Below are 27,178 nucleotides of genomic sequence, written 5' to 3' on the forward strand. Positions count from 1 at the left end.
CTAACCTCCCCTCCCCTCCTTATTATTATTGTTCATTATGATGTAGTTATGTACAGTGATGTCTCTTCATGTTTCTACTTGAATAAACTCTTCAATTAACTTGAAACCTGTTTGTTTACTTTTACTGATGAGAAACAATATAAATATTTCTGAGGAGAGGAAGTGGTCATTGTGAGACAGGAAGTGGTCATTGTGAGACAGGAAGTGGTCATTGTGAGACAGGAAGTGGTCATTGTGAGACAGGGAGTGGTCATAGTGAGACAGGAAGTGGTCATAGTGAGACAGGAAGTGGTCATAGTGAGAGAGGAGGTGGTCATAGTGAGAGCGAAGGCTGGGGGAGGTAGAAATCAGAGGATGATTCGTCCACTGCCCTTGTTGAAATTTTATTTTATTTTTTTCTGGGTTGGCCAGTCCCACTCTTATTTTTCTTTTTATTGCAATAGAGACAGTAGGGATTTGACCGGAAGGAAGGGAGAGAGAGAGAGAGAGAGAGAGAGAGAGAGAGAGAGAGAGAGAGAGAGAGAGAGAGAGAGAGAGAGAGAGGAGGGAGGACATGCAGGACATGTCCATGGCCGGAATCGAACCGGGAACCCTGTGGTTACATGTGGTTGAATGCTATTGGGTTATGAAGGATAGACAAATCCTATACATTCATGGCTGTGAATTAGCACACGTGTGTCTCTCTGGTTTGGATTAAGTCAGGTTTTACATCTCTGTATTTTATCTATAAAGTACTATTGATGTTTTTAAAAACTCTTCCTGCTACGACTGGTGGACTGATGACTCACATGCTTAGTCAAATGTATTGATTGTAAGTCGCTTTGGAATAAGGTGTCTGCTAAATAACAAACATGTAAATGTAAACATATGTAGCTACAGCTGAAAGAATAGAAGATTCTTGTACTCCTGCGTTAGTCTGAGTGACAGTTCTGTCTGCAGCCAGCGTGGAGGAGAGGAGAGAATGGTTTTGTTTTGTTTTGCTTCCTGGTTTCGTATCAACACGCGCGTACCCCGCCCCTGTGTGACGTAATGACGTGCTTCTACCTGCACGCGCATGCGCAGTATACTGGAACGATCATAGATCCTAGATCAGATCGGCTCCGAAATCGCGTATTTTTTATTTTAAATGATCTTTATTTACCTGGACACTATATCATCACATGAACCTACAACACTCAAATTAAACGGGAAATGAGGTCTAACGTTATTTTTTTTTAAAACTAAACTATCCCTTTAAATCCGCGCTCTGTGTCCAAATGATTGACCTGTCTAGAGATGATTAATTCAGATTATATTATTGAGACGACCCCACCCAGCCTATTCAATGGTAGGGCCAACGGTCACCGCAACAGTTAGACCATCTTAATTATTATTATTATTATTATTGTTATATTAATATTATTAATATATTATGTAGAAGCTGCACGTTCATCCAACACCAGTGAGTGTACTTTATTCATCTTTACATCATTTTCTTTATTTGCAAACAACAACAACGGGTTAGAGCAATGTGTCCTTTAGCGTATGGGGTTTTATAATAAAGGCATAATAGACATTGTATATCCGATGAAGGATATCCCATATTCTCATTCTTTCAAGAATCCATAAATCAATCCATCAAATCCAGAAACCCGAGTTAACCGCCAGGGGGCGCTGTCAGCTGGGGTGAAAAACACACAAAAAGAAGTTGTTCCACATATCCGGTGAAAAGAAAAGATGGCCTTTGAAGAGCGTTAACCTGCACCGAGGCTGTGTTTCTGGGGGTAAAACACACACGCTAGGAGGTCCAGACCTCCGGACAGCAGAGCAGACCCCCCCCCCCGGGCCAGAGGTCCCAACACAGGTCCCCGCCGTGTTTAAGCTGCTCTTAGCTATAAGATAACAAAGATAACAAAGATCACAAACACACTGCGAGAGCGTCGACTGCCTCCCTCCGCCGCCAGCAGCTGTCCATCATCACACTCCGTGGTGAGTACTACGAGCTCGCCTTCCAGCTCGCTTTTGAAACATAGATATATAATTATATACAGAAATAGCGAACAATACTAGTCATCTGTCAGTGCAAAGCTACGGGAGGGCGTTGTCTGTCAGCTACGTGCTACACCCGGGACAGACAGACGGGGTTTAAGTCGCTGCTACGGTTGTATTCTATGGCGTTATTTAAAACTCCATTATTTTTGAGGCTGCGTTCGTAAATTCGCTGTGGAACACTGATCAGTACTCATGGAACGCCTCTCGTCCAATCAAATCGCTCGGTCCCTTTATGACGTCGAACCCCAGTGTGCGCTCCGGCGCTCTCAGAGCAAGTTTACGAACGCAGCCCCCCTAAAAACTCCATTTATTTTGTTGCCTAGTCATTGTTATGCAAAGTACAACAAACCTATGATGGAGTTAGGAGAGGGAGAGACTAGTCTAGATAAGCTCCAGTCCAGTCTGTTGGGGGAATAAATGAAAAGTTATTACCTGTATACAACAATAACGGATGTTTTAGATGTCCTCTCTGTGCAAAACTGACATCTGTCAAACATGTCAGAGAGGTGACGCACATAATAATTAAAATATGCGTTGGTGATTGATTATAGTAATCTGATCATAACCACCACACTGTATTCCTAAATAAAAATGTTTCCTAACTAATTTACCTGATGTCAGTTTGGTGTGTGAGTCCTGATAACACAATAGTGTCAGCCAGGATACAGTTATACTAGTTAACTATTCTCAATAGAGCTCTCAGGTCTTCTGCTAGCATATCAGCCCAATAGAGCTCTCAGGTCTTCTGCTAGCATATCAGCCCAATAGAGCTCTCAGGTCTTCTGCTAGCATATCAGCCCAATAGAGCTCTCAGGTCTTCTGACGCTGGTTTTCTCTGTGTACCACATGTACAAAAGAAGAGATCTGGTGAGGCTGCATTCTCATGTTATGCTCCAGATTGTGTCTCACTGCCAGTTTACATTAGAGATGCAACCTCAGCACATATGTTCAAGTCAAGACTAAAAACCCATCTTTTTAATATTGCCTTTTAAATGACTAAATAATTAAATGGTGATTATATAATGATTGGAGCACTTTGAGCTGCAACGTTTGCAGGAAAAGCAAATAATAATTATTATTATTATTAATTCCGCTATTACAGACTAAAATACCAAAGTTGTCATAGTTACATGATTCTAACATACTGTAATCGGTTGTGAACTTAAGTGGGCCGGTCTGAGGCATGAAACCGACCCTGGTTATACTAACATATCTCAGTATGGACTCAGCCATCCATCTGGTTATACTAACATATCTCAGTATGCACTCAGTCATCCATCTGGTTATACTAACATATCTCAGTATGGACTCAGCCATCCATCTGGTTATACTAACATATCTCAGTATGGACTCAGTCATCCATCTGGTTCTACTAACATATCTCAGTATGACTCAGTCATCCATCTGGTCATACTAACATATCTCAGTATGACTCAGTCATGCATGTTGTTCTGTCTCCTGTGTGTGTGTGTCTGTGCAGGTAGGAGTCTGCAGAGTGAAACATGGCCACTCCTGTCAACCTGCAGAACCCCAGTAAGAGCTGGGAGCTCAGTCTGTACGAGCTACACAGGAGCCCTCAGGTAACCCAACCCCCATACAGACACACACCTCCACCTCCCTCAACCCCTCCACCTCCACCTCCTCCCCAACCCCCCATACAGACACACACCTCCACCTCCCTCAACCCCTCCACCTCCACCTCCTCCCCAACCCCCCATACAGACACACACCTCCACCTCCCTCAACCCCTCCACCTCCACCTCCTCCCCAACCCCCCACCTCCTCCACCTCCTCCCCAACCCCTCCACCTCCACCTCATCCCCAACCCCTCCACCTCCACCTCCTCCCCAACCCCTCCACCTCCACCTCCTCCCCAACCCCTCCACCTCCACCTCCCCCCTCCCCTCCACCTCCTCTACCCCGAAAAACTGCAAAATAGCTTCTTACTAGCTTATCCTGATGTGATTTTGAAAATGTAAGGATACTGGGGTGGTAGAACGCACATATCTAGGAAAAGTCATGAAAGGAGGGTCATGAAATTTGATCGAGTGCAAAGATATATGTTTTTTTTTTGTCAAATGACCCAACCCGTGGCTGTTCTAGTGTTAAAGGGATGGCCATGTATACAGTATATCACCTCTTAAAGGGAGGGCCATGTATTCATTAAGGAGAGCTACATCTCTTAAAGGGATGGCCATATATTCATCTACATCTCTTAAAGGGATGGCCCTGTGTCCATTAAGGAGAGCTACGTCTCTTAAAGGAGTGGCCATGTATATATCACCTCTTAAAGGGGTGGCCATGTATATATCACCTCTTAAAGGGGTGGCCATGTGTCCATTAAGGAGAGCGACATCTCTTAAAGGGGACGCCATGTGTTCATTAAGGAGAGCTACATCTCTTAAAGGGACGGCCATGTATATATCACCTCTTAAAGGGACGGCCATGTATATAATCACCTCTTAAAGGGACGGCCATGTATATATCACCTCTTAAAGGGACGGCCATGTATATATCACCTCTTAAAGGGACGGCCATGTATATATCACGTCTTAAAGGAGTGGCCATGTATATATCACCTCTTAAAGGGGATGCCATGTGTTCATTAAGGAGAGCTACATCTCTTAAAGGGATGGCCATGTATATATCTACATCTCTTAAAGGGACGGCCATATATTCATCTACATCTCTTAAAGGGGTGGCCATGTATATATCACCTCTTAAAGGGGATGCCAAAGGGACGGCCATGTTATTCACGTCTGCGTTCCCCCCCGGCCTGTAGGAGGCGATCATGGACGCCACGGAGATCGCGGTGTCCCCGCGGAGCCTGCACAGCGAGCTGATGTGTCCCATCTGCCTGGACATGCTGAAGAACACCATGACCACCAAGGAGTGTCTGCACCGCTTCTGCTCCGACTGCATAGTGACCGCCCTGCGCTCTGGGTACACACACACACACACACACACACACGGACACACACACACACACACACACACACGGACAGACACACACACACAAACACGGATGGACAGACACACACACACACACGGATGGACAGACGGACACAGACATGGACACACACACACACACACACGGACACACACGGACAGACAGACAGACACACACACAGACACACACACAGACACACACACAGACACACACACAGACACACACACACAGGTCTTTGGGTCCTCCTCCTCCCCTCAGGAACCAGCAGTGTTATTAACAGTCTCCCTCCCCCTCTCCCCCTCAGGAACAAGGAGTGTCCGACGTGCAGGAAGAAGCTGGTGTCCAGGCGCTCCCTGCGGCGCGACAGCAACTTCGACGCCCTGATCAGTAAGATCTACCCCAGCCGGGACGAGTACGAGGCCCACCAGGACCGTGTGCTGGAGCGCCTCAGCAGGCTGCACAACAAGCAGGCCCTCAGCTCCAGCATAGAGGAGGGGCTCCGCATGCAGGCGCTGCACAGGTGAGGGAGGGGGGGGAGGGAGGGAGGCTGGAGGAGGGAGGGAGGCAGGGAGGGTCGGGGGAGGGAGGCAGGCAGGCAGGGAGGGTCAGGGAGGGAGGGGGGGGAGGGAGGGAGGGAGGCTGGGGGGGGGAGGGAGGGAGGGAGGGAGGGAGGCTGGAGGAGGGGGGGAGGGGGCTGGGGAGGGGGAGGGAGGGAGGCCCTCAGCTCCAGCATAGAGGAGGGGTTGAGGATGCAGGCGCTGCACAGGTGAGGGAGGGGGGGGGAGGGAGGGAGGCAGGGAGGAGGGAGGCAGGGAGGGTCGGGGGAGGGAGGGCTGGGGGAGGGAGGGAGGGGAGGCTGCACAACAAGCAGGCCCTCAGCTCCAGCATAGAGGAGGGGTTGAGGATGCAAGCTCTGCACAGGTGAGGGGGGGGGGAGGGGGCTGGGGAGGGGGAGGGAGGGAGAGGGAGGGAGGGAGGGAGGCAGGGAGGCTGGGGGAGGGAGGGAGGTAGGGGGGAGGCTGCACAACAAGCAGGCCCTCAGCTCCAGCATAGAGGAGGGGTTGAGGATGCAAGCTCTCCACAGGTCAGAGGGGGGGGGGGGGGGGGCGCTGGTTAGGGGGGTTAAGAGGGCTCGGGGGTTACTGAGGCAGGGGGGTCTGGGATTTGGGGGGGGGGGGGGAGGGTCTGGGCAGGATAGTATAAGATAGGGGAAGAGAGGGGGGGGTCTTTTATTCATTGTCATTTTTCTTTTTCTTACTATGCTCCTCTTACTTGCTGTATTGTTTTTAGTGCTGTGTGTTAAAGCACTTTGAATTGCCTCTGTTGGTATGAAATGTGCTCGACAAATAAACCTTGACCCCTGCCTTGACCTTTGACCCCCAGGGCCCAGAGGGTGCGTAAGCCGGCGCAGGAGAGTGACAACACCACCTTCAGCGGCGGGGAGGACAACGCGGACGCCCGCTCCCACCTCTCCCACGACGACTCCGCCCCCCCGCACACGCCCCTCCCCCCCGGCCACACCCCCTCGGAGGGGGGGGCCGGGCCTAGCAGGAACCCCAAGCGGCCGCGGGCCGTGTCGGACCCGGAGTCGGGCCCCGAGGCGGACCGGGCCAGCCCCGCCCCCCCGCTGCGCCGGCAAAGGAAGGGCCCGGGCTCCGAGATAGAGCTGGTGTTCAGGCCACACCCCCTGCTGGTCAACACGCAGGAGTACAGCCAGACCAGGTGAGGGCGCTGTGAGATAAACTAGAAACAGCTAGAAGCCCATTGGGTTTCCTTTGACCAGGTGAGGGCAGTGTTGCCAGATTGATTGGGTTGGGCGGAGGATTCTGGGCCGGTTTATGGTGGATTCAGCGTTTTTTTTAGACTGTTTGGGCTGAAAATTGTCAATGTAGAATGTAATAAAGACAATAAGCTAATAAAAACAATTCTACAACAAGTCTTAAAAACAATAATAATAATAATAATATAGATTAATCTAGCAGCAGGAACATTATTAGCAGCAGTGGGATGTCACTGGTGAGCTGCTGAACATTCTCAGAGGCTTTCCCGTTTGTCTGTCTCCGCTGACTCCTCCTCCTCTCTGCTGACTCCTCCTCCTCTCTCCTGACTCCTCCTCCTCTCTCCTGACTCCTCCCCTCTCTCCTGACTCCTCCTCCTCTCTCCTGACTCCTCCTTCTCTCTCCTGACTCCTCCTCCTCTCTCCTGACTCCTCCTCCTCTCTCCTGACTCCTCCTCCTCTCTCCTGACTCCTCCTCCTCCTCTCCTGACTCCTCCTCCTCTCTCCTGACTCCTCCTCCTCTCTGCTGACTCCTCCTCCTCTCTCCTGACTCCTCCCCTCTCTCCTGACTCCTCCTCCTCTCTCCTGACTCCTCCTCCTCCTCTCCTGACTCCTCCTCCTCTCTCCTGACTCCTCCTTCTCTCTCCTGACTCCTCCTCCTCTCTCCTGACTCCTCCTCCTCTCTGCTGACTCCTCCCCTCTCTCCTGACTCCTCCTCCTCTCTCCTGACTCCTCCTCCTCTCTCCTGACTCCTCCTCCTCTCTCCTGACTCCTCCTCCTCTCTCCTGACTCCTCCTCCTCTCTCCTGACTCCTCCTCCTCTCTCCTGACTCCTCCTCCTCTCTGCTGACTCCTCCTCCTCTCTCCTGACTCCTCCTCCTCTCTGCTGACTCCTCCTCCTCTCTCCTGACTCCTCCTCCTCTCTGCTGACTCCTCCTCCTCTCTCCTGACTCCTCCTCCTCTCTGCTGACTCCTCCTCCTCTCTGCTGACTCCTCCTCCTCTCTCCTGACTCCTCCTCCTCTCTCCTGACTCCTCCTCCTCTCTCCTGACTCCTCCTCCTCTCTGCTGACTCCTCCTCCTCTCTCCTGACTCCTCCTCCTCTCTGCTGACTCCTCCTCCTCTCTCCTGACTCCTCCTCCTCTCTCCTGACTCCTCCTCCTCTCTCCTGACTCCTCCTCCTCTCTCCTGACTCCTCCTCCTCTCTCCTGACTCCTCCTCCTCTCTCCTGACTCCTCCTCCTCTCTCCTGACTCCTCCCCTCCCTCCTGACTCCTCCTCCTCTCTGCTGACTCCTCCTCTCTCCTGACTCCTCCTCCTCTCTCCTGACTCCTCCTCCTCTCTGCTGACTCCTCCTCCTCTCTCCTGACTCCTCCTCCTCTCTCCTGACTCCTCCCCTCTCTGCTGACTCCTCTCCTCTCTCCTGACTCCTCCTCCTCTCTCCTGACTCCTCCTCCTCTCTCCTGACTCCTCCTCCTCTCTCCTGACTCCTCCTCCTCTCTCCTCCTCCTCTCTCCTGACTCCTCCTCCTCTCTCCTGACTCCTCCCCTCCTGACTCCTCCTCCTCTCTGCTGACTCCTCCTCCTCTCTCCTGACTCCTCCCCTCTCTCCTGACTCCTCCTCCTCTCTCCTGACTCCTCCCCTCTCTCCTGACTCCTCCTCCTCTCTCCTGACTCCTCCCCTCTCTCCTGACTCCTCCTCCTCTCTCCTGACTCCTCCTCCTCTCTCCTGACTCCTCCTCCTCTCTCCTGACTCCTCCTCCTCTCTCCTGACTCCTCCTCCTCTCTCCTGACTCCTCCTTCTCTCTCCTGACTCCTCCCCTCTCCTCCTGACTCCTCCTCCTCTCTCCTGACTCCTCCTCCTCTCTCCTGACTCCTCCTCCTCTCTGCTGACTCCTCCTCTCTCCTGACTCCTCTCCTCTCTCCTGACTCCTCCTCCTCTCTGCTGACTCCTCCCCTCTCTCCTGACTCCTCCTCTCTCCTGACTCCTCCTCCTCTCTGCTGACTCCTCCTCCTCTCTCCTGACTCCTCCCCTCTCTGCTGACTCCTCCTCTCCTGACTCCTCCCCTCTCTCCTGACTCCTCCTCCTCTCTCCTCCCCTCTCAGGTATGTGAAGACCACGGCCAACGCCACGGTGGACCACCTGTCCAAGTACCTGGCGCTGCGCATCGCCCTGGAGGAGGGCCAGGGGGGCGAGCCTGGAGGAGGGGCGGGGCCTGGAGGAGAGGCAGGGGAGGGGGCTAGAGGAGGAGCAGGAGGAGCAGGAGGAGCAGGAGGAGGAGGAGGAGGAGGAGGAGGAGGAGGAGGAGGGGAGGCAGGAGACGGGGCCGGCATCCAGAACGTCAGTGAGAAGCAGTACACCATCTACATCACCACCACAGGAGGCCAGTTCTCTGTGAGTACCCAGGGGGGGGGGGGGCACAGGAGGCCAGTTCTCTGTGAGTACCCAGGGGGGGGGGGCTGGTGGGGGTAGAAACGGGGTGGGATAGGGGGGGGGGGTCATTGTAATGGATGGAACAGAATAAGGAACGGCATTTAAAACAGCCCCTCAAATCCCACCTGTTCACCCCTAGTTCTGTTGTTGTTTTGTCTGCCTGTCTGTTTGTCTGACTGTTTTTGTTTCTTTCTGTTTCTCTGTAACAGAAAGGTCTCCTGAAAGGCGCTATATACATTATACATATAAGTTATTATTATTATCAAAAACATGTTCGATACCATTCCTCATTCCGTTTATTGACGGAAAGAACACACATTGAGGAGGGTGTGTTTGACCACGATCCAACAACTGATTCGAATTGATTGCACGGCTAGGCTAACAAAACACAGTTTGTTTCTGTTTTGGAAATTAAGAACAGCCGTGCCTTTTTTACCTACTAAAAGAGCCGCCTCTTTACAATGTACAATGTAATTATAACATTTCGTGAGCTCAGAATTATACGGTTCTATCTCCGTTTAGGGGAGTTCAGAGATATTGAGCGTCAAAGTTTTTACATTCCATTATGTTCTGTGAGATGGAACCTTTGTATTTTATTAATTACTAACTAAAACATTTTCAACATTTTAAAAATAACACCACACAGGCATTAATAAACACCTAATGGATCAGATTATGTAAAAAAAACAAAATTTTTGACAAAAATGGAGATAGAACCTTATAATTCTAACGTCTCGTGGCTGTTCTGGTGTTAAAACTCAAACGTTTCTTCCCTCTCCCTCCGCCTCTCTGCCAGACCCTGAACGGCTCTCTGACCCTGGAGCTGGTGAACGAGAAGTACTGGAAGGTCCGCAAGCCCCTGGAGCTCTACTACGCCCTGACCAAGGACCAGCAGCCGCAGGGAACCCCCCCGCAACCGCCCGCCCCCCCCCAGCCCAGGGAGGCCTGAGGAACAGCCTCCCCCCCTCCCCCCTCTGCCCAGAGAGGCTGGGGGAGGCTGGGGGAGGCTGGGGGAGGCTGGGGGAGGCTGGGGGAGGCAGGGGGAGGCAGCCGTCGGAGGACAGGCAGGGAACAGAACGAGGAACGACGTCAAACACCAAACACACGTTTGATAACCGTTCCTCGTTCCGTTCGATGAGGTCACAATGAGCCTCTGACCAACCTCCGATTTCTGCCTCCGCCAGCCTCCCCCCCCCCCCTGCTCTCTAACGGTCGGGGAGAGAGAGAGACTGATGTTGAGATGTTCCTGTGTCTGTGTTGTGGCTGGGTGGGTCTGTAGCTGTGTCGGAGGCCATCGCAGGGAGGATTATTACAGGACAGCTGAGAGCTTGAACCACCCGCTCTCTCTCTCTCTCTCTCTGCATCTGAAGCATTTCTATGTCCCGTCTCTCTTTCTCTCTCTCTGTCTGTCGCTCTCTCTCTCTCTCTCTGCCTCTCTCTCTCTCTGTCTCTCTCTCTCTCTCTGGTTTGGCTACGAGTCGGTCCAGACGTAACTGCGAGTGTGAGGTTGAAGAAGGCTCTTGTGTTTTGAAGACTTCCTACAGATCTTTAGGGTGTGTTTTTTTTCCTGCACAATGTTTTTATTTTCTCTGCTAAAGCCTGGTACGCACATAAAGATGATCTGGACGATTTTGGCCACGATTCCGACCAAGGACAGCAAACGCCCGATTATCGGACGGCTCTAAAGATTGTCCTACAAGATTATCCTGTGGTGTGAGGTGTGTTAAGAGTCAACTTCTCCTGACAACCTGCTCAGAAAACGGTCGGGGTCGACGATCGTAAATATCAAAAGTTGTGCAAACCTCTTGTGTGTGGGCGACTCCCGAGTCCGATTGTGACATGGAACGGAACGTAAGCCAATCAAGAAGCGAGATTTAGAAAGTCGTTATGTGTGTACCAGGCTTTAGATAGAGAGCTGGGGGTAGTTGTCTTAACAGACCACACTTGTACATAACTCTGACCCACAGCTCCCAACACTTTTACACTCACAACCTGTTCCCAGGCCGCATATTGATGTGGTGGTGACGACACGTACAAAATGACACATTCCAGATTACGGACTGTTAACTGGAGTCTGATGAAACTGCCGTTTTAACGGCGGATGACCAGGTTATTACAAGGTTAGGGGTTAAAAAGAAGTAAAAGTCTGGAATCAAATATTGACTATTTCCAGACTTGGGGTAGGGGGTAGTATCCCATTATATTTTATCAAATATAAGCCTGGATGTTCCTTTAGCGATGACGATGGGATACCCCCCTGGAAAAGGCGAAAGAAAATATCGATCGACAGTCTGGAAATAAATCTGCGATCCCACACTTTGAACACACCATATTCGTATCAGGAGAGTCCAGAATTGTATTCGATGTTTTTTCAAGGCCAGATCATTTATACAGATCTACGTTACAATTTAGCAAATTAAACCGTCTGGGGAAAGTCGAGAATTTTGTAAAACAGGGAAACGGGGGTTAGCTAGGAACCCTTTTAATTGAGTGTCTGTGTAAACTTCTGTTTGAACAGGATTATTATGCAAGGAGATGATTCTGCTCTGGGTGGTAGACCGAGACTGTTCAGGAGTATTTATAAACTGTTTATTATTTATGGCTGAAGTGACGAAGCCCTGTGTTTCTTCTAGTCCTGTTTGAGGACGTGAACTGTTTTCTATCGTCTAAGTGTGTCGGCGGTCGTTGGTAGTAATAAGGCTTATTCCCAATGCTTGCTCCATCATCAGAGAATGTATCTTTAAACTGCATTTCCCTTTCCACACACCCTTATAAAACCCTCTTCCGCTGCACTTTATCTGTTCTGCTGGCGTAGGGGCTCCGATACCTTTTTTGATACGATCTTTGTACATGTGAAGACAAACGACTCAACCTAGCTCACGTTTCTGTAGCGATTCCTGTGTGGCTTCTTCAAGTTTTCTGATCCATTCAGCACAATAAACTGAAACTCCGTCACGTTGTCGACTTTGACTAATACCTTAAAGGGCCGGGGGGGGGGGGTATTCCACCAACGTCACTTAAGGAAAATCCAGACTTATTTTTCGATCTCACGAGACTTGATCAAAAGAAAACTGAGTTTTCCTTAAGTGATGTTGATGGACGATCCTAACCAGGCCCGTGGACATCCCTCTCACCTCACCTCAGTGTGATCTGCCAGTTTACATTAGGGATGCAACCTCAGCACATTATGTTCAAGTCAAGACTAAAAACCCATCTTTTTAATGTTGCCTTCAAATGACTTAAAGCACTTCGAGCTGCAACGTTTGCAGGAAAACTGCGATACAAATAAGTTATTATATTATTATCTACATTAACAACAGTTCCCAGGGCAGTTCAAGCCCCAGTGTCTCACAACGCTTCACCTCCATCAGGATGACCCATGATCAGATCTGACAGATAAGGGCCGTTCAAGGGAGCAGAAAAAGCCAACTCAACCTGGAAGGTATTCCATTAAAGTCACTTAAGGAAAATCCAGGCTTATTTTTCACAAGTCTCATGAGACGTATCTAAATAAGCCTAGATTTTCCTTTAGCGTTGATGGAATACCCCCCTGCCGCAGACATAACGTTTTGAAATACTGGTCCAGAAGTTAGACTGGGCCCACACCCTCCCCAAGACACCTCACAGCCCCCCAATGACACCTCACAGCCCCCGCAGACCCAGACAACCCACAGCCCCCCCAGACCCAGACAGACAGACAGGAAGGACAACAGGACAGTGTGTGTGTGAACTGTGGCTTTATTGACACATGGGGCAGCAGGGAGGTTACTTCTTCTTGGACACACCAACGGTACGACCGCGACGGCCGGTGGTCTTGGTGTGCTGGCCACGCACACGCAGACTAGAGGGGGAGAGAGAGGGGGGGGACACAGTCAGTCAGGAGTCACTTTGCAAGATCAACCGTCACACATTCAGAACAGTTCAGCAGTGTTGTAGTATCATTGCATACTGGGAAATGATTAGTGATCAGGAGCGTCCTTGGGTTTGAAAAAGGCGCTATATAAATCTAAGATGATATTATTATTAGGTTCAAAAAATTAAATTAATTCACCACCACAAAAAACATGTATTCAAAGATCTGTCCTCCTGCGTTCTGACTGCTGCTACTCTCCTGACAGGGCGATGCTTCCTTGGTACAACGCATCAGAGTAGATCAACCCATCTATCCCGTGTCTACATCAGGGAGTTGTCTTCTAGGTCAGTGGTTCTCAGACCTCTCCTCAGGGACCCCCAGCCGCTCCACATACATGATCTGTTCCACCACCAGCACACCTGATCTAACTAAATCATAATAGCTTTGTACTTGATTAGTTGAATCAGGTGTGCTGGTGGTGGAACAGATCAAATATGTGGAACAGCTGGGGGTCCCCGAGGAGAGGTTTGAGAACCACTAGTCTAGGACATTTCAACGGGGGGGGGGGGGGGGGGACTAGTTCTTACCAAAGGTTTAACTTCTGATAACTGACGTCTAGTTGATGACGACACTTGCATTAGAGCAACATACTTATTAACTGCAAGTCTCTTTAGATAAAAGCGTCTGCTGAACTACTGAAACATGTTAGAAGTCTAGTGAAAATACCACCGCTTGTCTGTTATCAGACTCCTCTGAGGTGCTGGAGCTGAAGTCTCAAATAGTGAAAAAAGCAGCATCCGCACACTCAAAATCATTATCTTATCGCAAGCTTTCGGTCATAGACCTTCTTCAGTCCTGAAGGCGAGTCTATGACCGAAAGCTTGCAATAAAATAAGGATTTTCTGCACAGGTTAGAGTGTGCGAGAGGATGTTAGAAGTCTGACAGAGCAGCCTCTTTCCAGGGTTCCCACACCTTCTGAAACATCAAATTCAAGCACCTTTCAAGGACTTTCAAGACTCAATTCCCTCAAATTCAAGGACCCAACACGGCATAGTTTGTGACAGAACTAGTTGACAAGCTAAGTAACAATTTCTAAAAAATATATATTATTTAACGTTTAAGACCTTGATTTCTTTTCCTCAAATTCACAAACTTTCAAGGATTTCAAGGACCCGTGGGAACCCTGCCACACACACCTTCATTAACACCAGAACACCACATCACCAACTGTCACATCTTATTTCAAATTTGAAAGTGACAGTTGGATCTAAGTGACAGTTGACAACAGAACAGCCGTGTCTATGTTACCTACTATAAGAGCCGCCTAGTCTTTACAATGGGAAGCTGCTACTGACACACAACGACCACTAGTTGGCCGTCTTGTGTGCTAGGAGGGTGTTAGGAGTCTGGCAGAGAGTTTGAGGATGTTAGATGTAAGATGACCGTAGTCCAGAGCCTCTCTCTTACCCCCAGAAGTGTCTGAGACCGCGGTGAGCCCGGATCTTCTTCAGCCTCTCCAGGTCCTCTCTCAGCTTGTTGTCCAGCCCGTTGGCCAGGACCTGGCTGTACTTCCCGTCCTTCACGTCCTTCTGTCTGTTGAGGAACCAGTCGGGGATTTTGTACTGGCGAGGGTTCTGCATGATGGTCACCACTCTCTCGACCTGGGGATGGGGGGAGAGACGGACGTTAACCAATGAGACGCTGCAAGTGAACAGGGACGCCTAGGAGACGAACTGACGGACGCAGCACCTGAAACTACTAGGCCAGCAGACCTGGGGGGTATTCCATCAACGGCACTAAACGAAAAATCCAGTTTTTTCTTTTTTTACGAGACTTCTGAAAATAAGCCTGGATGTTTTTGATGTCTCACGAAAGTGACGAAAATAAGTCTGGCTTTTCCCTTTAGCGACATTGACGGAATACCCCCCAGGTGGCAGCCGCTCCTCTATAAGAGGTTTCTCTCCAGGTGCACAAATACACACAGACTGAACCGCAGAAACAAGTGAATGAGCGCACCATCACCGCTGAAGAAAGAAAGCCCTGCCCTAAGACGTCCTACTGGGTTGTTGTGCTCTGCCCTGCAGACGGTTGACAGGAAGTCAGACTACCGACGCTGTCGTTTCAACTGTCCCCGACACGGCCGACCACAACAAGCCAGCAGGACGTCCTGCAGCACGCTGCTACGTTAGTGGACGTGCAACCCTGTGGTCCCTCCCCCCTTCAGTCTCTGGACTTGGTACAAACGTAGAGAGAGACAGAGAGAGAAAGACAGAGGGAGAGAGAGAGAAAGGGGAGAGAGAGAGAAAGAAGGAGAGCGACAGAGGGAGAGAGAGACAGAGAGAAAGGGAGAGGAAGGGAGAAAGAAGGAGAGAAAAAGGGGAGCGAGAGAAAGAAGGAGAAAAAGGGGAGAGAGAGAAAGAAGGAGAGAAAAAGGGAGACAGAGGGAGAGAGAGAGAGGGAGAGAGAGAGACTGACTCACAGGAGCAACTGGAGAGAGAGAGAAAGGGAGACAGAGGGAGAGAGAGAGAAAGAAGGAGAGAAAAAGGGGAGAGAGAGAAAGAAGCAGAAAAAGGGAGACAGAGGGAGAGAGAGAGAGAGAGAAAGAGGGGGAGACTCACAGGAGCAACTGGAGCCAGCAGAGACCGTCACACACACACACACACACACACACACACAGAGCACGTATGCAGCATCCGTATGACATGTGAGAGAACCCTCTCCTGTCACCACAGTGCCTCCCTGTGATCCAGGTGTTGCCATGACTACCTGGTGGGACAGGTGAACAGAGCGGTGTGTAGTGTCAGTCAGCTCACCTCATCATCGGTCAGTTCTCCGGCCCTCTTGCTGAGGTCGATATCGGCCTTCCTCAGGACAACGTGGGCATAACGCCTGCCAACTCCCTGTAGACACACACACACACACACACACACGTAAATGGACTGCACTTATATAGCGCCTTACTCCAAAGCGCTTTACAACGGCCTCTCATTCACACATTGGCACACCAAATGGCGGCAAGCTACCATGCAAGGCGCCGGCCGGCCCGCTCATTGGGAGCAATTTGAGGTTCAGTGTGTCGCCCAAGGACACCTCGACGTGTGGCCAGCCGGGGGATCGAACCGCAGACCTTGCGATCATTAAGACGCCGGCTCTACCTCCTCCTGAGACACAGCCGCCCCAGACAACGACTCAACTGATGCCACGGTGGACTGTGTGTTCAGTGTCTCTGTCTATCTAGTGTTCAGATTCTGTCTATCTATCTATCTATCTAGCAGAGGAAGGTGGACTGTGGCAGTACGTACCTTGATGGCGGTGATGGCGAAGGCGATCTTCCTCCTACCATCGATGTTCGTGTTGAGAACACGGAGGATGTGCTGGAACTTCTCAGGAATGACCAGAGACTGAAACACACACAACCAGAAACCAGAAAGGTGAATAATTAGCCAGTTGTCAAGACAACAACAGGTACCCCACACACACAGGGGTCTCTGGGTTGTTAAAACTACCACAACAAAGCCCTTGAATAACACACAAGTAACAACATCAGCTATAGTTAGTTAGTTAGTTATAAGTAGTTAGGTCAGGTTATAGAGTTAGATGCCTGTGTTACTAACAGCTATCTATGTCCATGCTAGCTGCTTGTACTAATCTAGGTGGTAGCTCGTTGGCTACATGACTGAATAACAGCAAATAACTGCTCAAGACTTGTAATAATCACAGGTAAGCTGGCTGGTATGTGAGTTGGAGATTAGAAGACTAGACACAGAACACCAGCCAGGCTTTGGGAGGCTAGCTAGCTAGCTAACTGCTTCCATGCAGGGGGTTGTGCATCTCGGCATTGACTGTCAACATGTACATTTTTTATCCATAAACGGCCTTTAAACTTCACCAATACCGTAGTGGATCTCTCAAGTATAGTGTTATGTACATGATGGTGCATCGCCAATGGACAGGCGGTCCCAGATAAAGAGGATGAAAGCAGATATTAGAGGACATTTCGGGCTGGGTGAATTCGGACACTCACCATCTTGGAAGCAGGTTCCGAGCGAAGAGGGATTTCCTCACATCTCGCGGTGGTTTATGCGCTTTCCTGCGAGAGTTCGCAGCCGCGCCGGAAGTTAGTTGTTTCATCAGTTTCAAAATGTGTCCGACTGACAACACGGAACAAACAATGTTCGTTCCTCCTCAAAGTGAATCGACTTGAAGCGATGGCGGACATCAACACAGCTGTCAACCCCACGGCCCAGGCCATGTTCTACCTGCAGGACGAGGTGAGGATGTCACCTACCCTGTGACTCCATTTCAAACCTTTATTTAAAACTCGATAGGCACTGAGGTCACCCTCATTTACAGTGACGTCGAGTGTACAATAGAACAATAGAGATTGAAATCAAGTGCAACACTGAAACACAACTGTGAACATTTCAAACCTGCAAACTGCGACACTTTAAATGAATGTGCAATAACACTATGTGCAATATGACAACCCTCGGGTACATAAGGTTGCAGAGAATAGGAAATGTTAGAATAGGTATAGCATAGCATAGAGTACAGCACAGTGTTTTATTTGCATAGTATATAGTGGATAGTGTACATAGCCTTTATTTATGTAAACCAGCTCTTTTCCCTTCTTGTTTTTAGTTTTTCTTTCCTAGCACCAGGGGAGCCCCCCCTCCCAAATTTCGTTGTTTGGTACCTGTACTATATTAATGACAATAAAGACCATTCATTCATTCATTCATTCATTCATTCATTCATTCATTCAACAGTGAGCAAGACAGGATTAAAGGAAAAACTAAGAAACTAAAAACAATTGCAATTATTAGAATACAGTTTTTGCACCAGGAGTTGGCAGGTAGAGGCAGAGGGGAGGACCTCCAACCGGACAGTTTGCGGCAGAGTGTTCCATGTATTAGGGGCATCAATAAAAAAGGCTGTTTTACCTGAAGGTTTACCCAGGGTTGGGGTCTGTTTTACCTGAAGATTTACCCAGGTCTGAACGTGCATACGGAACCCGAAAAGAAAGCCAACTATTAGATCTGGTCACATAAGTACCAAGACTCCAGTCTAATAATGATGAGATGTAAGGAGGAAGCTTGCCACAGATGGCCTTGAAAACTAACAAGTTCCAGTGGTACCTGCGCCTCAGAGAGAGAGAGGCTGGGACACACCGTGTTATGTGAGGCATCATCAGTTAACATAGAAGTCAGTCAGCTGGTTCATATGATGGGAAATGACGCGGCTGACCTCACTAGCTGGATGCAACGACAACTCTTATGAGGAGGATGTCTGTCTCTATCTGCCCCTTTCTCTATCTGCCCCTCTCTCTATCTCTCTCTCTATCTGCCCCTCTCTCTCTCTCTCTGTCTCTCTCTCTCTCTCTCTGCCCCTCTCTCTCTCTGCCCCTCTCCCTCTCTCTCTCTCTGCCCCTCTCTCTCTCTCTGCCCCTCTCTCTATCTGCCCCTCTCTCTATCTGCCCCTCTCTCTCTCTCTCTCTCTCTCTCTCTCTCTCTCTCTCTCTCTCTCTCTGTCTAATAATTAATAATAATAATAATCTCTGTCTCTCTGTCTCTCTCAACTCTTATGAGGAGGATGTCTCTGTTGATAGTACTAGGAGAAAAACACATATAAAAACTCATTAATTCCCACTGCAACCACCGCCCTAAACATTTTAAAATAGGAAGCACACTGTTTTTCTTTTAAACCACAGCATTTTAGCATTTTAGCTTTTTAAATCATAATACTGTTTTTCTTACTATTATTCTTAAATGACTAGACTTTTTAAATAGGCACTACATTTTATAAACACTGTTCTATCTGTTTTTATTGTATGTATGTGACCTATGTGTGTTTTTAATGTGGATAACGTATTCATGAACTGCACAAAGCCTGTCAAAGGAGAATTTCTGTCACTCTGTGACAGACAATAAAGCAATCTTGAATCTTGAGGGCTAACCCAGCCTGCTAACAGTCTATGTGGCAGCTATATGAGGAATGATAGGTCTATGGGAGGGTTATGGGGTCTATTAACAGTATGTGGCAGCTATATGAGGAATGATAAGTCTATGGGTGGGTTATGGGGTCTAATAACAGTCTATGTGACAGCTATATGAGGAATGATAAGTCTATGGGTGGGTTATGGGGTCTATTAACCGTCTATGTGGCAGCTATATGAGGAATGATAAGTCTATGGGAGGGTTATGGGGTCTATTAACAGTATGTGACAGCTATATGAGGAATGATAAGTCTATGGGTGGGTTATGGTCTATTAACCGTCTATGTGACAGCTATATGAGGAATGATAAGTCTATTGATTGATTGATTGAAAACTTTATTAGAAGATTTGCAGGAGTAGGTACATGAAAGTACATATTACATACAAGGTCAACTAACAGGATAAAAACCCAAGAAAGCCACTGGCTTATTTCAATTGGGGTCCTTGATTCTCAATTCATCGTTACATGTAAGACAGACAAAAAAAAACTAGTACTATCTACAAGATAATACAGACAAATAACTAGTACTATCTACAAGATAAACATACATCCATCATGGGAAGAACAGTATAACAAAACATTAGGTATGTACAGCGGGTAGGACAGGTGGGGACATACACCACAGGTGGGGGCGGGGGACAAAACACAAAGTATGTACAGTGGGTAGTTCGGGTCTTTTAATCTGATTTTTGATTTAGAGGGTCCAGTTACGGATTGCAGCCTCCTGTAAATGTTTTTTGAGAGTGGTTTTGAAGGTGGGCAGTGTTTTGCACTCCTTTATGGCAGGGTTATGGTCTATTAACAGTATGTGACAGCTATATGAGGAATGATAAGTCTATGGGAGGGTTATGGGGTCTATTAACTGTCTATGTGACAGCTATATGAGGAATGATAAGTCTATGGGAGGGTTATGGGGTCTATTAACTGTCTATGTGACAGCTATATGAGGAATGATAAGTCTATGGGAGGGTTATGGGGTCTTAACAGTCTATGTGGCAGCTATATGAGGAATGATAAGTCTATGGGGGGGTTATGGGGTCTTAACAGTCTATGTGGCAGCTATATGAGGAATGATACGTCTATGGGGGGGTTATGGGGTCTTAACAGTCTATGTGGCAGCTATATGAGGAATGATACGTCTATGGGAGGGTGGGGGGGTCTATTAACAGTATGTGACAGCTATATGAGGAATGATAAGTCTATGGGTGGGTTATGGTCTATTAACCGTCTATGTGACAGCTATATGAGGAATGATAAGTCTATGGGAGGGTTATGGGGTCTATTAACAGTATGTGACAGCTATATGAGGAATGATAAGTCTATGGGTGGGTTATGGGGTCTATTAACCGTCTATGTGACAGCTATATGAGGAATGATAAGTCTATGGGTGGGTTATGGTCTATTAACAGTATGTGACAGCTATATGAGGAATGATACGTCTATGGGGGGGTTATGGTCTATTAACAGTATGTGACAGCTATATGAGGAATGATAAGTCTATGGGTGGGTTATGGTCTATTAACAGTATGTGGCAGCTATATGAGGAATGATAAGTCTATGGGTGGGGGGGGTAACTTTAACTAGCTAGGGATACTAGCTTACATGAAACGAGATCTTATTTGATAGCCTACTCTGTCGAGTTTAGCTACACTTGTTTGTCTGTCGAGGGGTGATGATGCAGGGTATCCGCGGTGTCTTGAAAAGTATTAAAAGTTGATAGATACATTTTGGGAAAATCAAGACCCTTAATAAGTATTAAAAAGTCTTATCGCAATGTTATGAGGTCTTGAATTGTGTAGGTATTTTTCTGAATTAGACTCTGTCCAAAGAGTTTGAGTCCTAAAAACATTTAGTAAACGTTTTTGAATTTATTAGTTTTATTAAAAAACAAAGATGAACTGGAAATTCTGTTGTATGATAGTGGTCTAGTCCAGCGGTTCCCAACCTGTGGGCCGCGGCCCACTGGTGGTCCGCGAGAGTACTGCAAGTGGGCCGCCAAATCATGGGCAAAAAATTGTTTTATTTACATTTTTTTTATTTACGAAATTTCCATCCGAAAAGAAGAAGTCAGCTCGCTTCTTGATTGGCTACATTCCATCCCGGACTCGCGAGCAGGGTTGCCAAATGGGATAGACATTTTCCACCCTAACCACAGTCTAAAACCGCTAATTCCACAAAAAAAGCGAGCCCATCTGGCAACCCGAGTCGGGAGTTGCCCACACACATAAAGATGTTTGGTCGTAAATATTGAACACATACAACATTTACGATCTTAGTATTTGATCACCTGCTATATAAAACATCGCCGCTCGGCTTTAATGGTTTAACCGCTATTTATTTTTAAAAAATTTGCCACGCTCCCTCTAGTTTTTGGTGAAATTACGTTGTTGTTTTGAGCGCTCGTGCGCGTTTCGTGCGCGTGCACGCGAAGAAAAAAATCGCGCGCGCCCTGCGCGCTGCTGAGTGGGCCGCGAATACTGGAGAGATCTGTAAAGTGGGCCGTGAGTACTAAAAGGTTGGGAACCGCTGGTCTAGTCTATTGCGAACTAAAACTGTTAAGTTAAAGGTGTCACTGGTGTAAACGCTTACAGCTCCAAGTGGCGGTGAGGTCTGGAAAAATATTGACAAGGTCTTTAAAAAGTCTTAGAAAGGTATTGAAGTTAACCTCTAGATTCCTGTATATACCCTGGATGATGTGATGGTTCTCCCTGTTCCAGATGACGGCGGACAGCACAGACGTCATGCCCGTCCTCAACCTGGGGGAGCTGGACCTCACCACGGACGAGTTCATCCTGGACGAGGTGGACAGTAAGTGTGTCATCCTTCTTGTCTGTAGAAAAATAGGGCGGCTGTGTCTCAGGAGGTAGAGGCTGTGTCTCAGGAGGTAGAGGCTGTGTCTCAGGAGGTAGAGGCTGTGTCTCAGGAGGTAGAGGCTGTGACTCTGTGTCTCAGGAGGTAGAGGCTGTGTCTCAGGAGGTAGAGGCTGTGTCTCGGGAGGTAGAGGCTGTGTCTCAGGAGGTAGAGGCTGGTGGAGGTAGAGGCTGTGTCTCAGGAGGTAGAGGCTGGTGGAGGTAGAGGCTGTGTCTCAGGAGGTAGAGGCTGTGTCTCAGGTGGTAGAGGCTGTGTCTCAGGAGGTAGAGGCTGTGTCTCAGGAGGTAGAGGCTGTGTCTCAGGAGGTAGAGGCTGTGTCTCAGGAGGTAGAGGCTGGTGGAGGTAGAGGCTGTGGCTCAGGAGGTAGAGTCGGAGTCTAATGATCGCAAGGTCAGCAGATCGGTGATTCGAACCCCGGCTGGCCACATGTCGAGGTGTCCTTGGGCCGAACGAACGAACCCCAAATTTCTCCCAATGAGCGGGCTGGCGCCTTGCATGGTAGCTTGCCTCCATTCGTGTGTATTTGAATGTGTGAGTGAATGGGTGAATGAGAGGCCGTTGTAAAGCGCTTTGGAATAAGACAGTCTGTTTACCATTTAAAAAGGAAACCAGTGTTCCTCTGCTAGCTTACTATGCTCTCCTGTATATACCTCTAAACTACCGTACTTGCCTTACTGTACCTATCACTGTCACTGTCATGTCAGATGCTAAGCTGCATTTCGTGTTGTCTGGTACTTGTGCTCTGCAATGACAATAAAGTTTAATCTGATCTAATCTAATGTAGTGTTCCCTCAGAGTGTAAACTGACCTTTTTGATTGACTATTTTGCTCCGCCCCCCCCCCCCCTCTACCTCTCTGACACACAGTCCACATCCAGGCTAATCTAGAAGACGACCTGGTGAAGGAGGCCATGAAAACGGTACGACCGCTCCTCCATGTCCTTTAATATGAACCCACTCTGCCTCGACTCCCCGGGGTGAATAGAGTCGCTCACAACTGTCAACATTGTAAACTCTGTCTCTCTCTCTTTCTGTCTCTCTCTGTCTCTCTCTCTGTCTCTCTCTGTCTCTCTCTGTCTCTCTCTCTCTCTCTGTCTCTCTCTCTGTCTCTCTCTCTGTCTCTCTCTCTCTCTGTCTCTCTCTGTCTCTCTCTCTCTCTGTCTCTCTCTCTCTCTCTGTCTCTCTCTGTCTCTCTCTTTCCCTCTCTCTCTCTGTCTCTCTCTGTCTGTCTCTCTTTCTGTCTCTCTCTCTCTGTCTCTCTCTCTGTCTCTCTCTCTGTCTCTCTCTCTCTGTCTCTCTCTGTCTCTCTCTGTCTCTCTCTCTCTCTGTCTCTCTCTGTCTCTCTCTGTCTCTCTCTGTCTCTCTGTCTCTCTCTGTCTCTCTCTCTGTCTCTCTCTCTCTGTCTCTCTCTCTCTGTCTCTCTCTGTCTGTCTCTCTCTCTGTCTCTCTCTGTCTGTCTCTCTCTCTGTGTCTCTCTCTGTCTCTCTCTGTCTCTCTCTGTCTGTCTCTCTCTCTGTCTCTCTCTCTCTCTCTCTCTCTCTCTCTGTCTCTCTCTGTCTCTCTCTCTCTCTCTCTCTGTGTCTCTCTCTCTCTCTCTCTCTCTCTCTCTCTCTCTCTCTCTCTCTCTCTCTCTCTCTCTCTCAGGGAGTTGATCTCAGACAGTACTCTAAACAGGTGGAGGTGGAGCTTCAGCGGATTGAACAAGCTTCCATCAAAGACTGTATCCTTCCCAGCCAATCATGTCTTCAGGACATAACTGATACGCACTGACGTCACTGTGTTACATTGTAACTTGTAATGTAGTACCTGGTCCAAATCACCAGGGGTCGGTTGCACCACTTCTTACTAAGTACAAACTAACCCTAGTTATAGCGTAACTAAACTTGAATGGGTTGCACCAAGCACACTAGTTATGACGTAGAGCTTAGTAACTACTAAATATTTATACATACCCCTAGGGTGGTGTAAGTTATAACTAACTCGTAGCTTACCGTCGTTACCTCAGCGGAGATAAAGTAGCCTGCCGAAGCAGGGGAAAACCAGACTATCTTAGCAACGTAATGTTGCTAGCGAAGTTTCCCACAGAAGTGGGGAAAAAAAACGTCAGATCAGATATATAAACAGGTTATTTTGATAAACCGGACACATTTTGGGAATATATATGGCTACTTTCTCGCCTGAAAACATATTAAAACTTCATAAAATGACATTAACACTTGTAGAGCCAAATTAAAGCTTTTAGCCAATGGCGGCCAAAATGTAGGATTTAAAAACGGAGGGTTTTGCTTTGCTCGCTGAGTATACTTAAGTATTTACTAGCTAAGATTGGCAGAAGGTTGGCGTGGTGCAACCGAAATTAGTAAACAACTAGTTTGAAACTAGCTAGTAACTACTAGGGGTTTAGTAACTACTAAATGCCTACATTTAGTAATGACTTACGCCAAATTGGTGCAACCCAGGCCTGGATTACAGGGCAGAACTCCGTCTGTAATGTACTGGTAGATAACCCTTGACCCCAGCCTGCGTCAGACATCAAGGAGAGTCAGAACATCGCCTCTCTGCACAACCAGATCACCGCCTGTGACTCCATCCTGGAGGTGAGTCTGCCTCGAATGAACATAAGATGACCTCCCCCCTCCCTCCCTCCCTCCCCCCTCCCTCCTCTTTCCTCCCTTCCTCCCTCCCTCCACCTGTCTAACTGTTATTCAGAAATGTCATACAGTAAATCCATTGATGATTCTATCTCCCTCCCTCCACCCTCCCCCCTCCCTCCACCCTCCCCGCCCCGACTTCCCACTCCCTGCTCCCTCCTTCCACCCACTCCCCTCCCTGCTCCCTCCACCCTCCCCTCCCACCCTCCCTCTCTCCCTCCCTCCCTCCCACCCTCCCCTCTCTCCCTCCTCTCCCACCCTCCCTCTCTCCCTCCCTCCCTCTCTCCCTCCACCATCTCCCCTCCCTCCCTCCATCCCTCCACCCCCCCCTCCCTCCCTCCCTCCATCCCACCCCTCCCTCCACCCTCCCTACTCCCTTCCCTCTCCCTCCCCCTCTCTCCCTCCCCTCCCTGCTCCCTCCACCCCACCTCTCTCCCCACCTCCTCCCTCCCCCTCTCTCCATCCCTCCCTCCACCCCCCCTCCCTTCCCTCCCTCACTCCCCCAGCGTATGGAGGGGATGCTGAGTGGTTTCCAGAGCGACCTGTCGTCCATCAGCAGTGAGATCCAGACGCTGCAACAGCAGTCGGTCAGCATGAACGTCCGGCTGAAGAACCGCCAGGCGGTACGCAGCCACCTCAGCCAGCTGGTGGACGAACTGGTGGTGCCTGGAGCCATGATCTCGTAAGGCTGGGGGGGGGGAGGGAGGGAGGGAGGAAGGGAGCAGCCACCTCAGCCAGCTGGTGGACGAACTGGTCGTACCCGGGGCCATGATCTCGTAAGGCTGGGGAGGGAGGGAGGGAGGGAGGGAGGGAGGGAGGGATGGAGAGAGGGAGGGAGAGAGGAGAGGGAGGGAGGGGGGGTGAGAGGGGAGGGAGGGGGAGGGGGAGGGAGGGAGGGAGAGGGGGAGGGGTCCGTACGCAGCCACCTCAGCCAGCTGGTGGACGAACTGGTCGTAACCGGGGCCATGATCTCGTAAGGCTGGGAGGGGGGGGGGAGGGAGGGAGGGAGGGAGGGGAGGGGAGGAGGGAGGGGGAGGGAGGGAGGGAGGGGGCCGTACGCAGCCACCTCAGCCAGCTAGTATGAAGCTATTTTGCAGTTTTTCTGTGTTGGAGGCAGGCTAATTTACAAGAGGCACCAACTAGTGGTCGTTGTGTGTAAGTAGCAGCTTCCCATTGTAAAGACTATGGTCATGTGACCCTCCTCTTATAGTGGGTAAACAAGGCACGGCTGTTCTAGTGTTAAAGTGCCTTGCTCAAGGGCAGGGCTCGACAGTGCGACTGTTTTGGTCGCATTTGCGAGTGAATATATTTCTGTGCGACTTGGAAATACATTCAATCGCACCAGTGCGACTAAAAGGCTGCTGAACTGTCATGCGCAGTCAAACTTATGTGTATAAGCGATGAGGGAATAAAAACTGTGAACAGAAACGCGTGTCGCAGAAATGCTTCACGCGAGTCCTATATGCGCTTAAAATGCGCATAATGGGTATATGGGATACAGCTCTCATAGTTCGTAGCGCTGTGTTTTGTTAGCTGCTAGCTGCTAGCAGCGTTTGCTTCCGGTTTCATTACAAAGAGGTTAACCCTATATGTGCCTGACGTCTAACAACATTCAAATGACTCTAACTTCATCTTTTTTCGGATTTCAATGTATGACACATCATTTGAAAGCTTATGATCCGTAGTTCCAGTCAACAGCAAGTCACATTTGAAAGTGTTTATGTATTTTTTTTACATTTGAAAGTGTTTTTTGTTTATATATATTTATATTATACAATTTACCAGTCATATTCTGGAATGTGTCTAAATGTTAAAGTTCCATAAGTATAAGCAAAATAAAGTAACAGTTTGCAAATAAATAGTAGCATTTAAAAAAAAAAAAAACGAACTGTGACCCAAAAACCGAGGTTCATACCGAACCGTGGGCCAACTGAAATTAATATTCTTACTTCCCCTTTACATTGTGTGAGTCTCCATTTTTATTACGGCCAAGAGCCGGTTATGATCATTTTGATATTTTATGATTATGATAATTTGTTGTCGTTGTTGACGAAAATTGCGCAATTTTCATTGTGCTACTGAAATTCTTGGTGTGCTACTAAATTTTCAACATGGTAGCACAGTGCTACCTGGGGAAAAGGTAAGCGTCAAGCCCTGCTCAAGGGCACATGAAGCTCCCTCCTGAGGCGGGGATCGAACCAGGGACCTTCTGAGAGGCTAGCCGGCCTCTCTGCCTAACGAGCGGCTGTACTTCCTGTTTCCTGCCTAGCGAGCGTCTGTACTTCCTGTTTCCTGCCTAACGAGCGTCTGTACTTCCTGCTTCCTGCCTAACGAGCGTCTGTACTTCCTGTTTCCTGCCTAACGAGCGTCTGTACTTCCTGTTTCCTGCCTAACGAGCGTCTGTACTTCCTGTTTCCTGCCTAGCGAGCGTCTGTACTTCCTGCTTCCTGCCTAACGAGCGTCTGTACTTCCTGCTTCCTGCCTAACGAGCGTCTGTACTTCCTGCTTCCTGCCTAACGAGCGTCTGTACTCCTGCTTCCCCTGCCGCAGCGTGGTTCTGGACAGCCCGGTGACGGAGCAGGACTTCCTGGAGCAGCTTCACGAGCTCAACAACAAGATC

General features: G+C 48.9%; 3 protein-coding genes across 3 annotated transcripts in view; 2 read left to right on the forward strand and 1 right to left on the reverse strand.

The window, feature by feature from the left end:
* Window positions 1–1,716: 1,716 nt before the first annotated feature.
* On the forward strand, window positions 1,717–12,132 carry LOC308158598 (E3 ubiquitin-protein ligase RING2-A-like). The gene is made up of 7 exons (XM_080532246.1): window positions 1,717–1,968; window positions 3,512–3,611; window positions 4,814–4,974; window positions 5,286–5,501; window positions 6,365–6,703; window positions 8,860–9,148; window positions 9,984–12,132. Exons 2-7 carry the CDS (start codon window positions 3,534–3,536, stop codon window positions 10,134–10,136), a joined length of 1,236 nt encoding a protein of 411 aa, XP_080388372.1. The 5' UTR covers window positions 1,717–1,968; window positions 3,512–3,533; the 3' UTR covers window positions 10,137–12,132.
* Window positions 12,133–12,909: 777 nt separating this feature from the next.
* rps18 (ribosomal protein S18) lies at window positions 12,910–17,105 on the reverse strand. The gene is made up of 5 exons (XM_080532247.1): window positions 17,066–17,105; window positions 16,344–16,442; window positions 15,855–15,941; window positions 14,509–14,702; window positions 12,910–13,028 (listed from the first exon to the last, which is right to left on the reverse strand). The coding sequence occupies exons 1-5, from the start codon at window positions 17,066–17,068 to the stop codon at window positions 12,953–12,955; spliced, it is 459 nt and encodes a 152-aa protein (XP_080388373.1). The 5' UTR covers window positions 17,069–17,105; the 3' UTR covers window positions 12,910–12,952.
* Window positions 17,106–21,778: 4,673 nt separating this feature from the next.
* The window catches only part of vps52 (VPS52 subunit of GARP complex), a gene marked incomplete at its 5' end in the record, with an annotated part of 27,030 nt that continues 21,630 nt past the window's right edge, over window positions 21,779–27,178 (forward strand). The window contains 5 exons of the mRNA XM_080532244.1: window positions 21,779–21,845; window positions 22,775–22,827; window positions 23,552–23,627; window positions 24,437–24,504; window positions 25,065–25,240. Of these exons, the coding sequence (XP_080388370.1) occupies window positions 21,779–21,845; window positions 22,775–22,827; window positions 23,552–23,627; window positions 24,437–24,504; window positions 25,065–25,240 (440 nt within the window). The remainder of the gene's footprint in view (window positions 21,846–22,774; window positions 22,828–23,551; window positions 23,628–24,436; window positions 24,505–25,064; window positions 25,241–27,178) is intronic.

This window comes from Nansenia antarctica (genome assembly GCF_963989245.1).
Source record: "Nansenia antarctica genome assembly, chromosome: 5".
Classification (NCBI taxonomy): Eukaryota; Metazoa; Chordata; class Actinopteri; order Argentiniformes; family Microstomatidae; genus Nansenia; species Nansenia antarctica.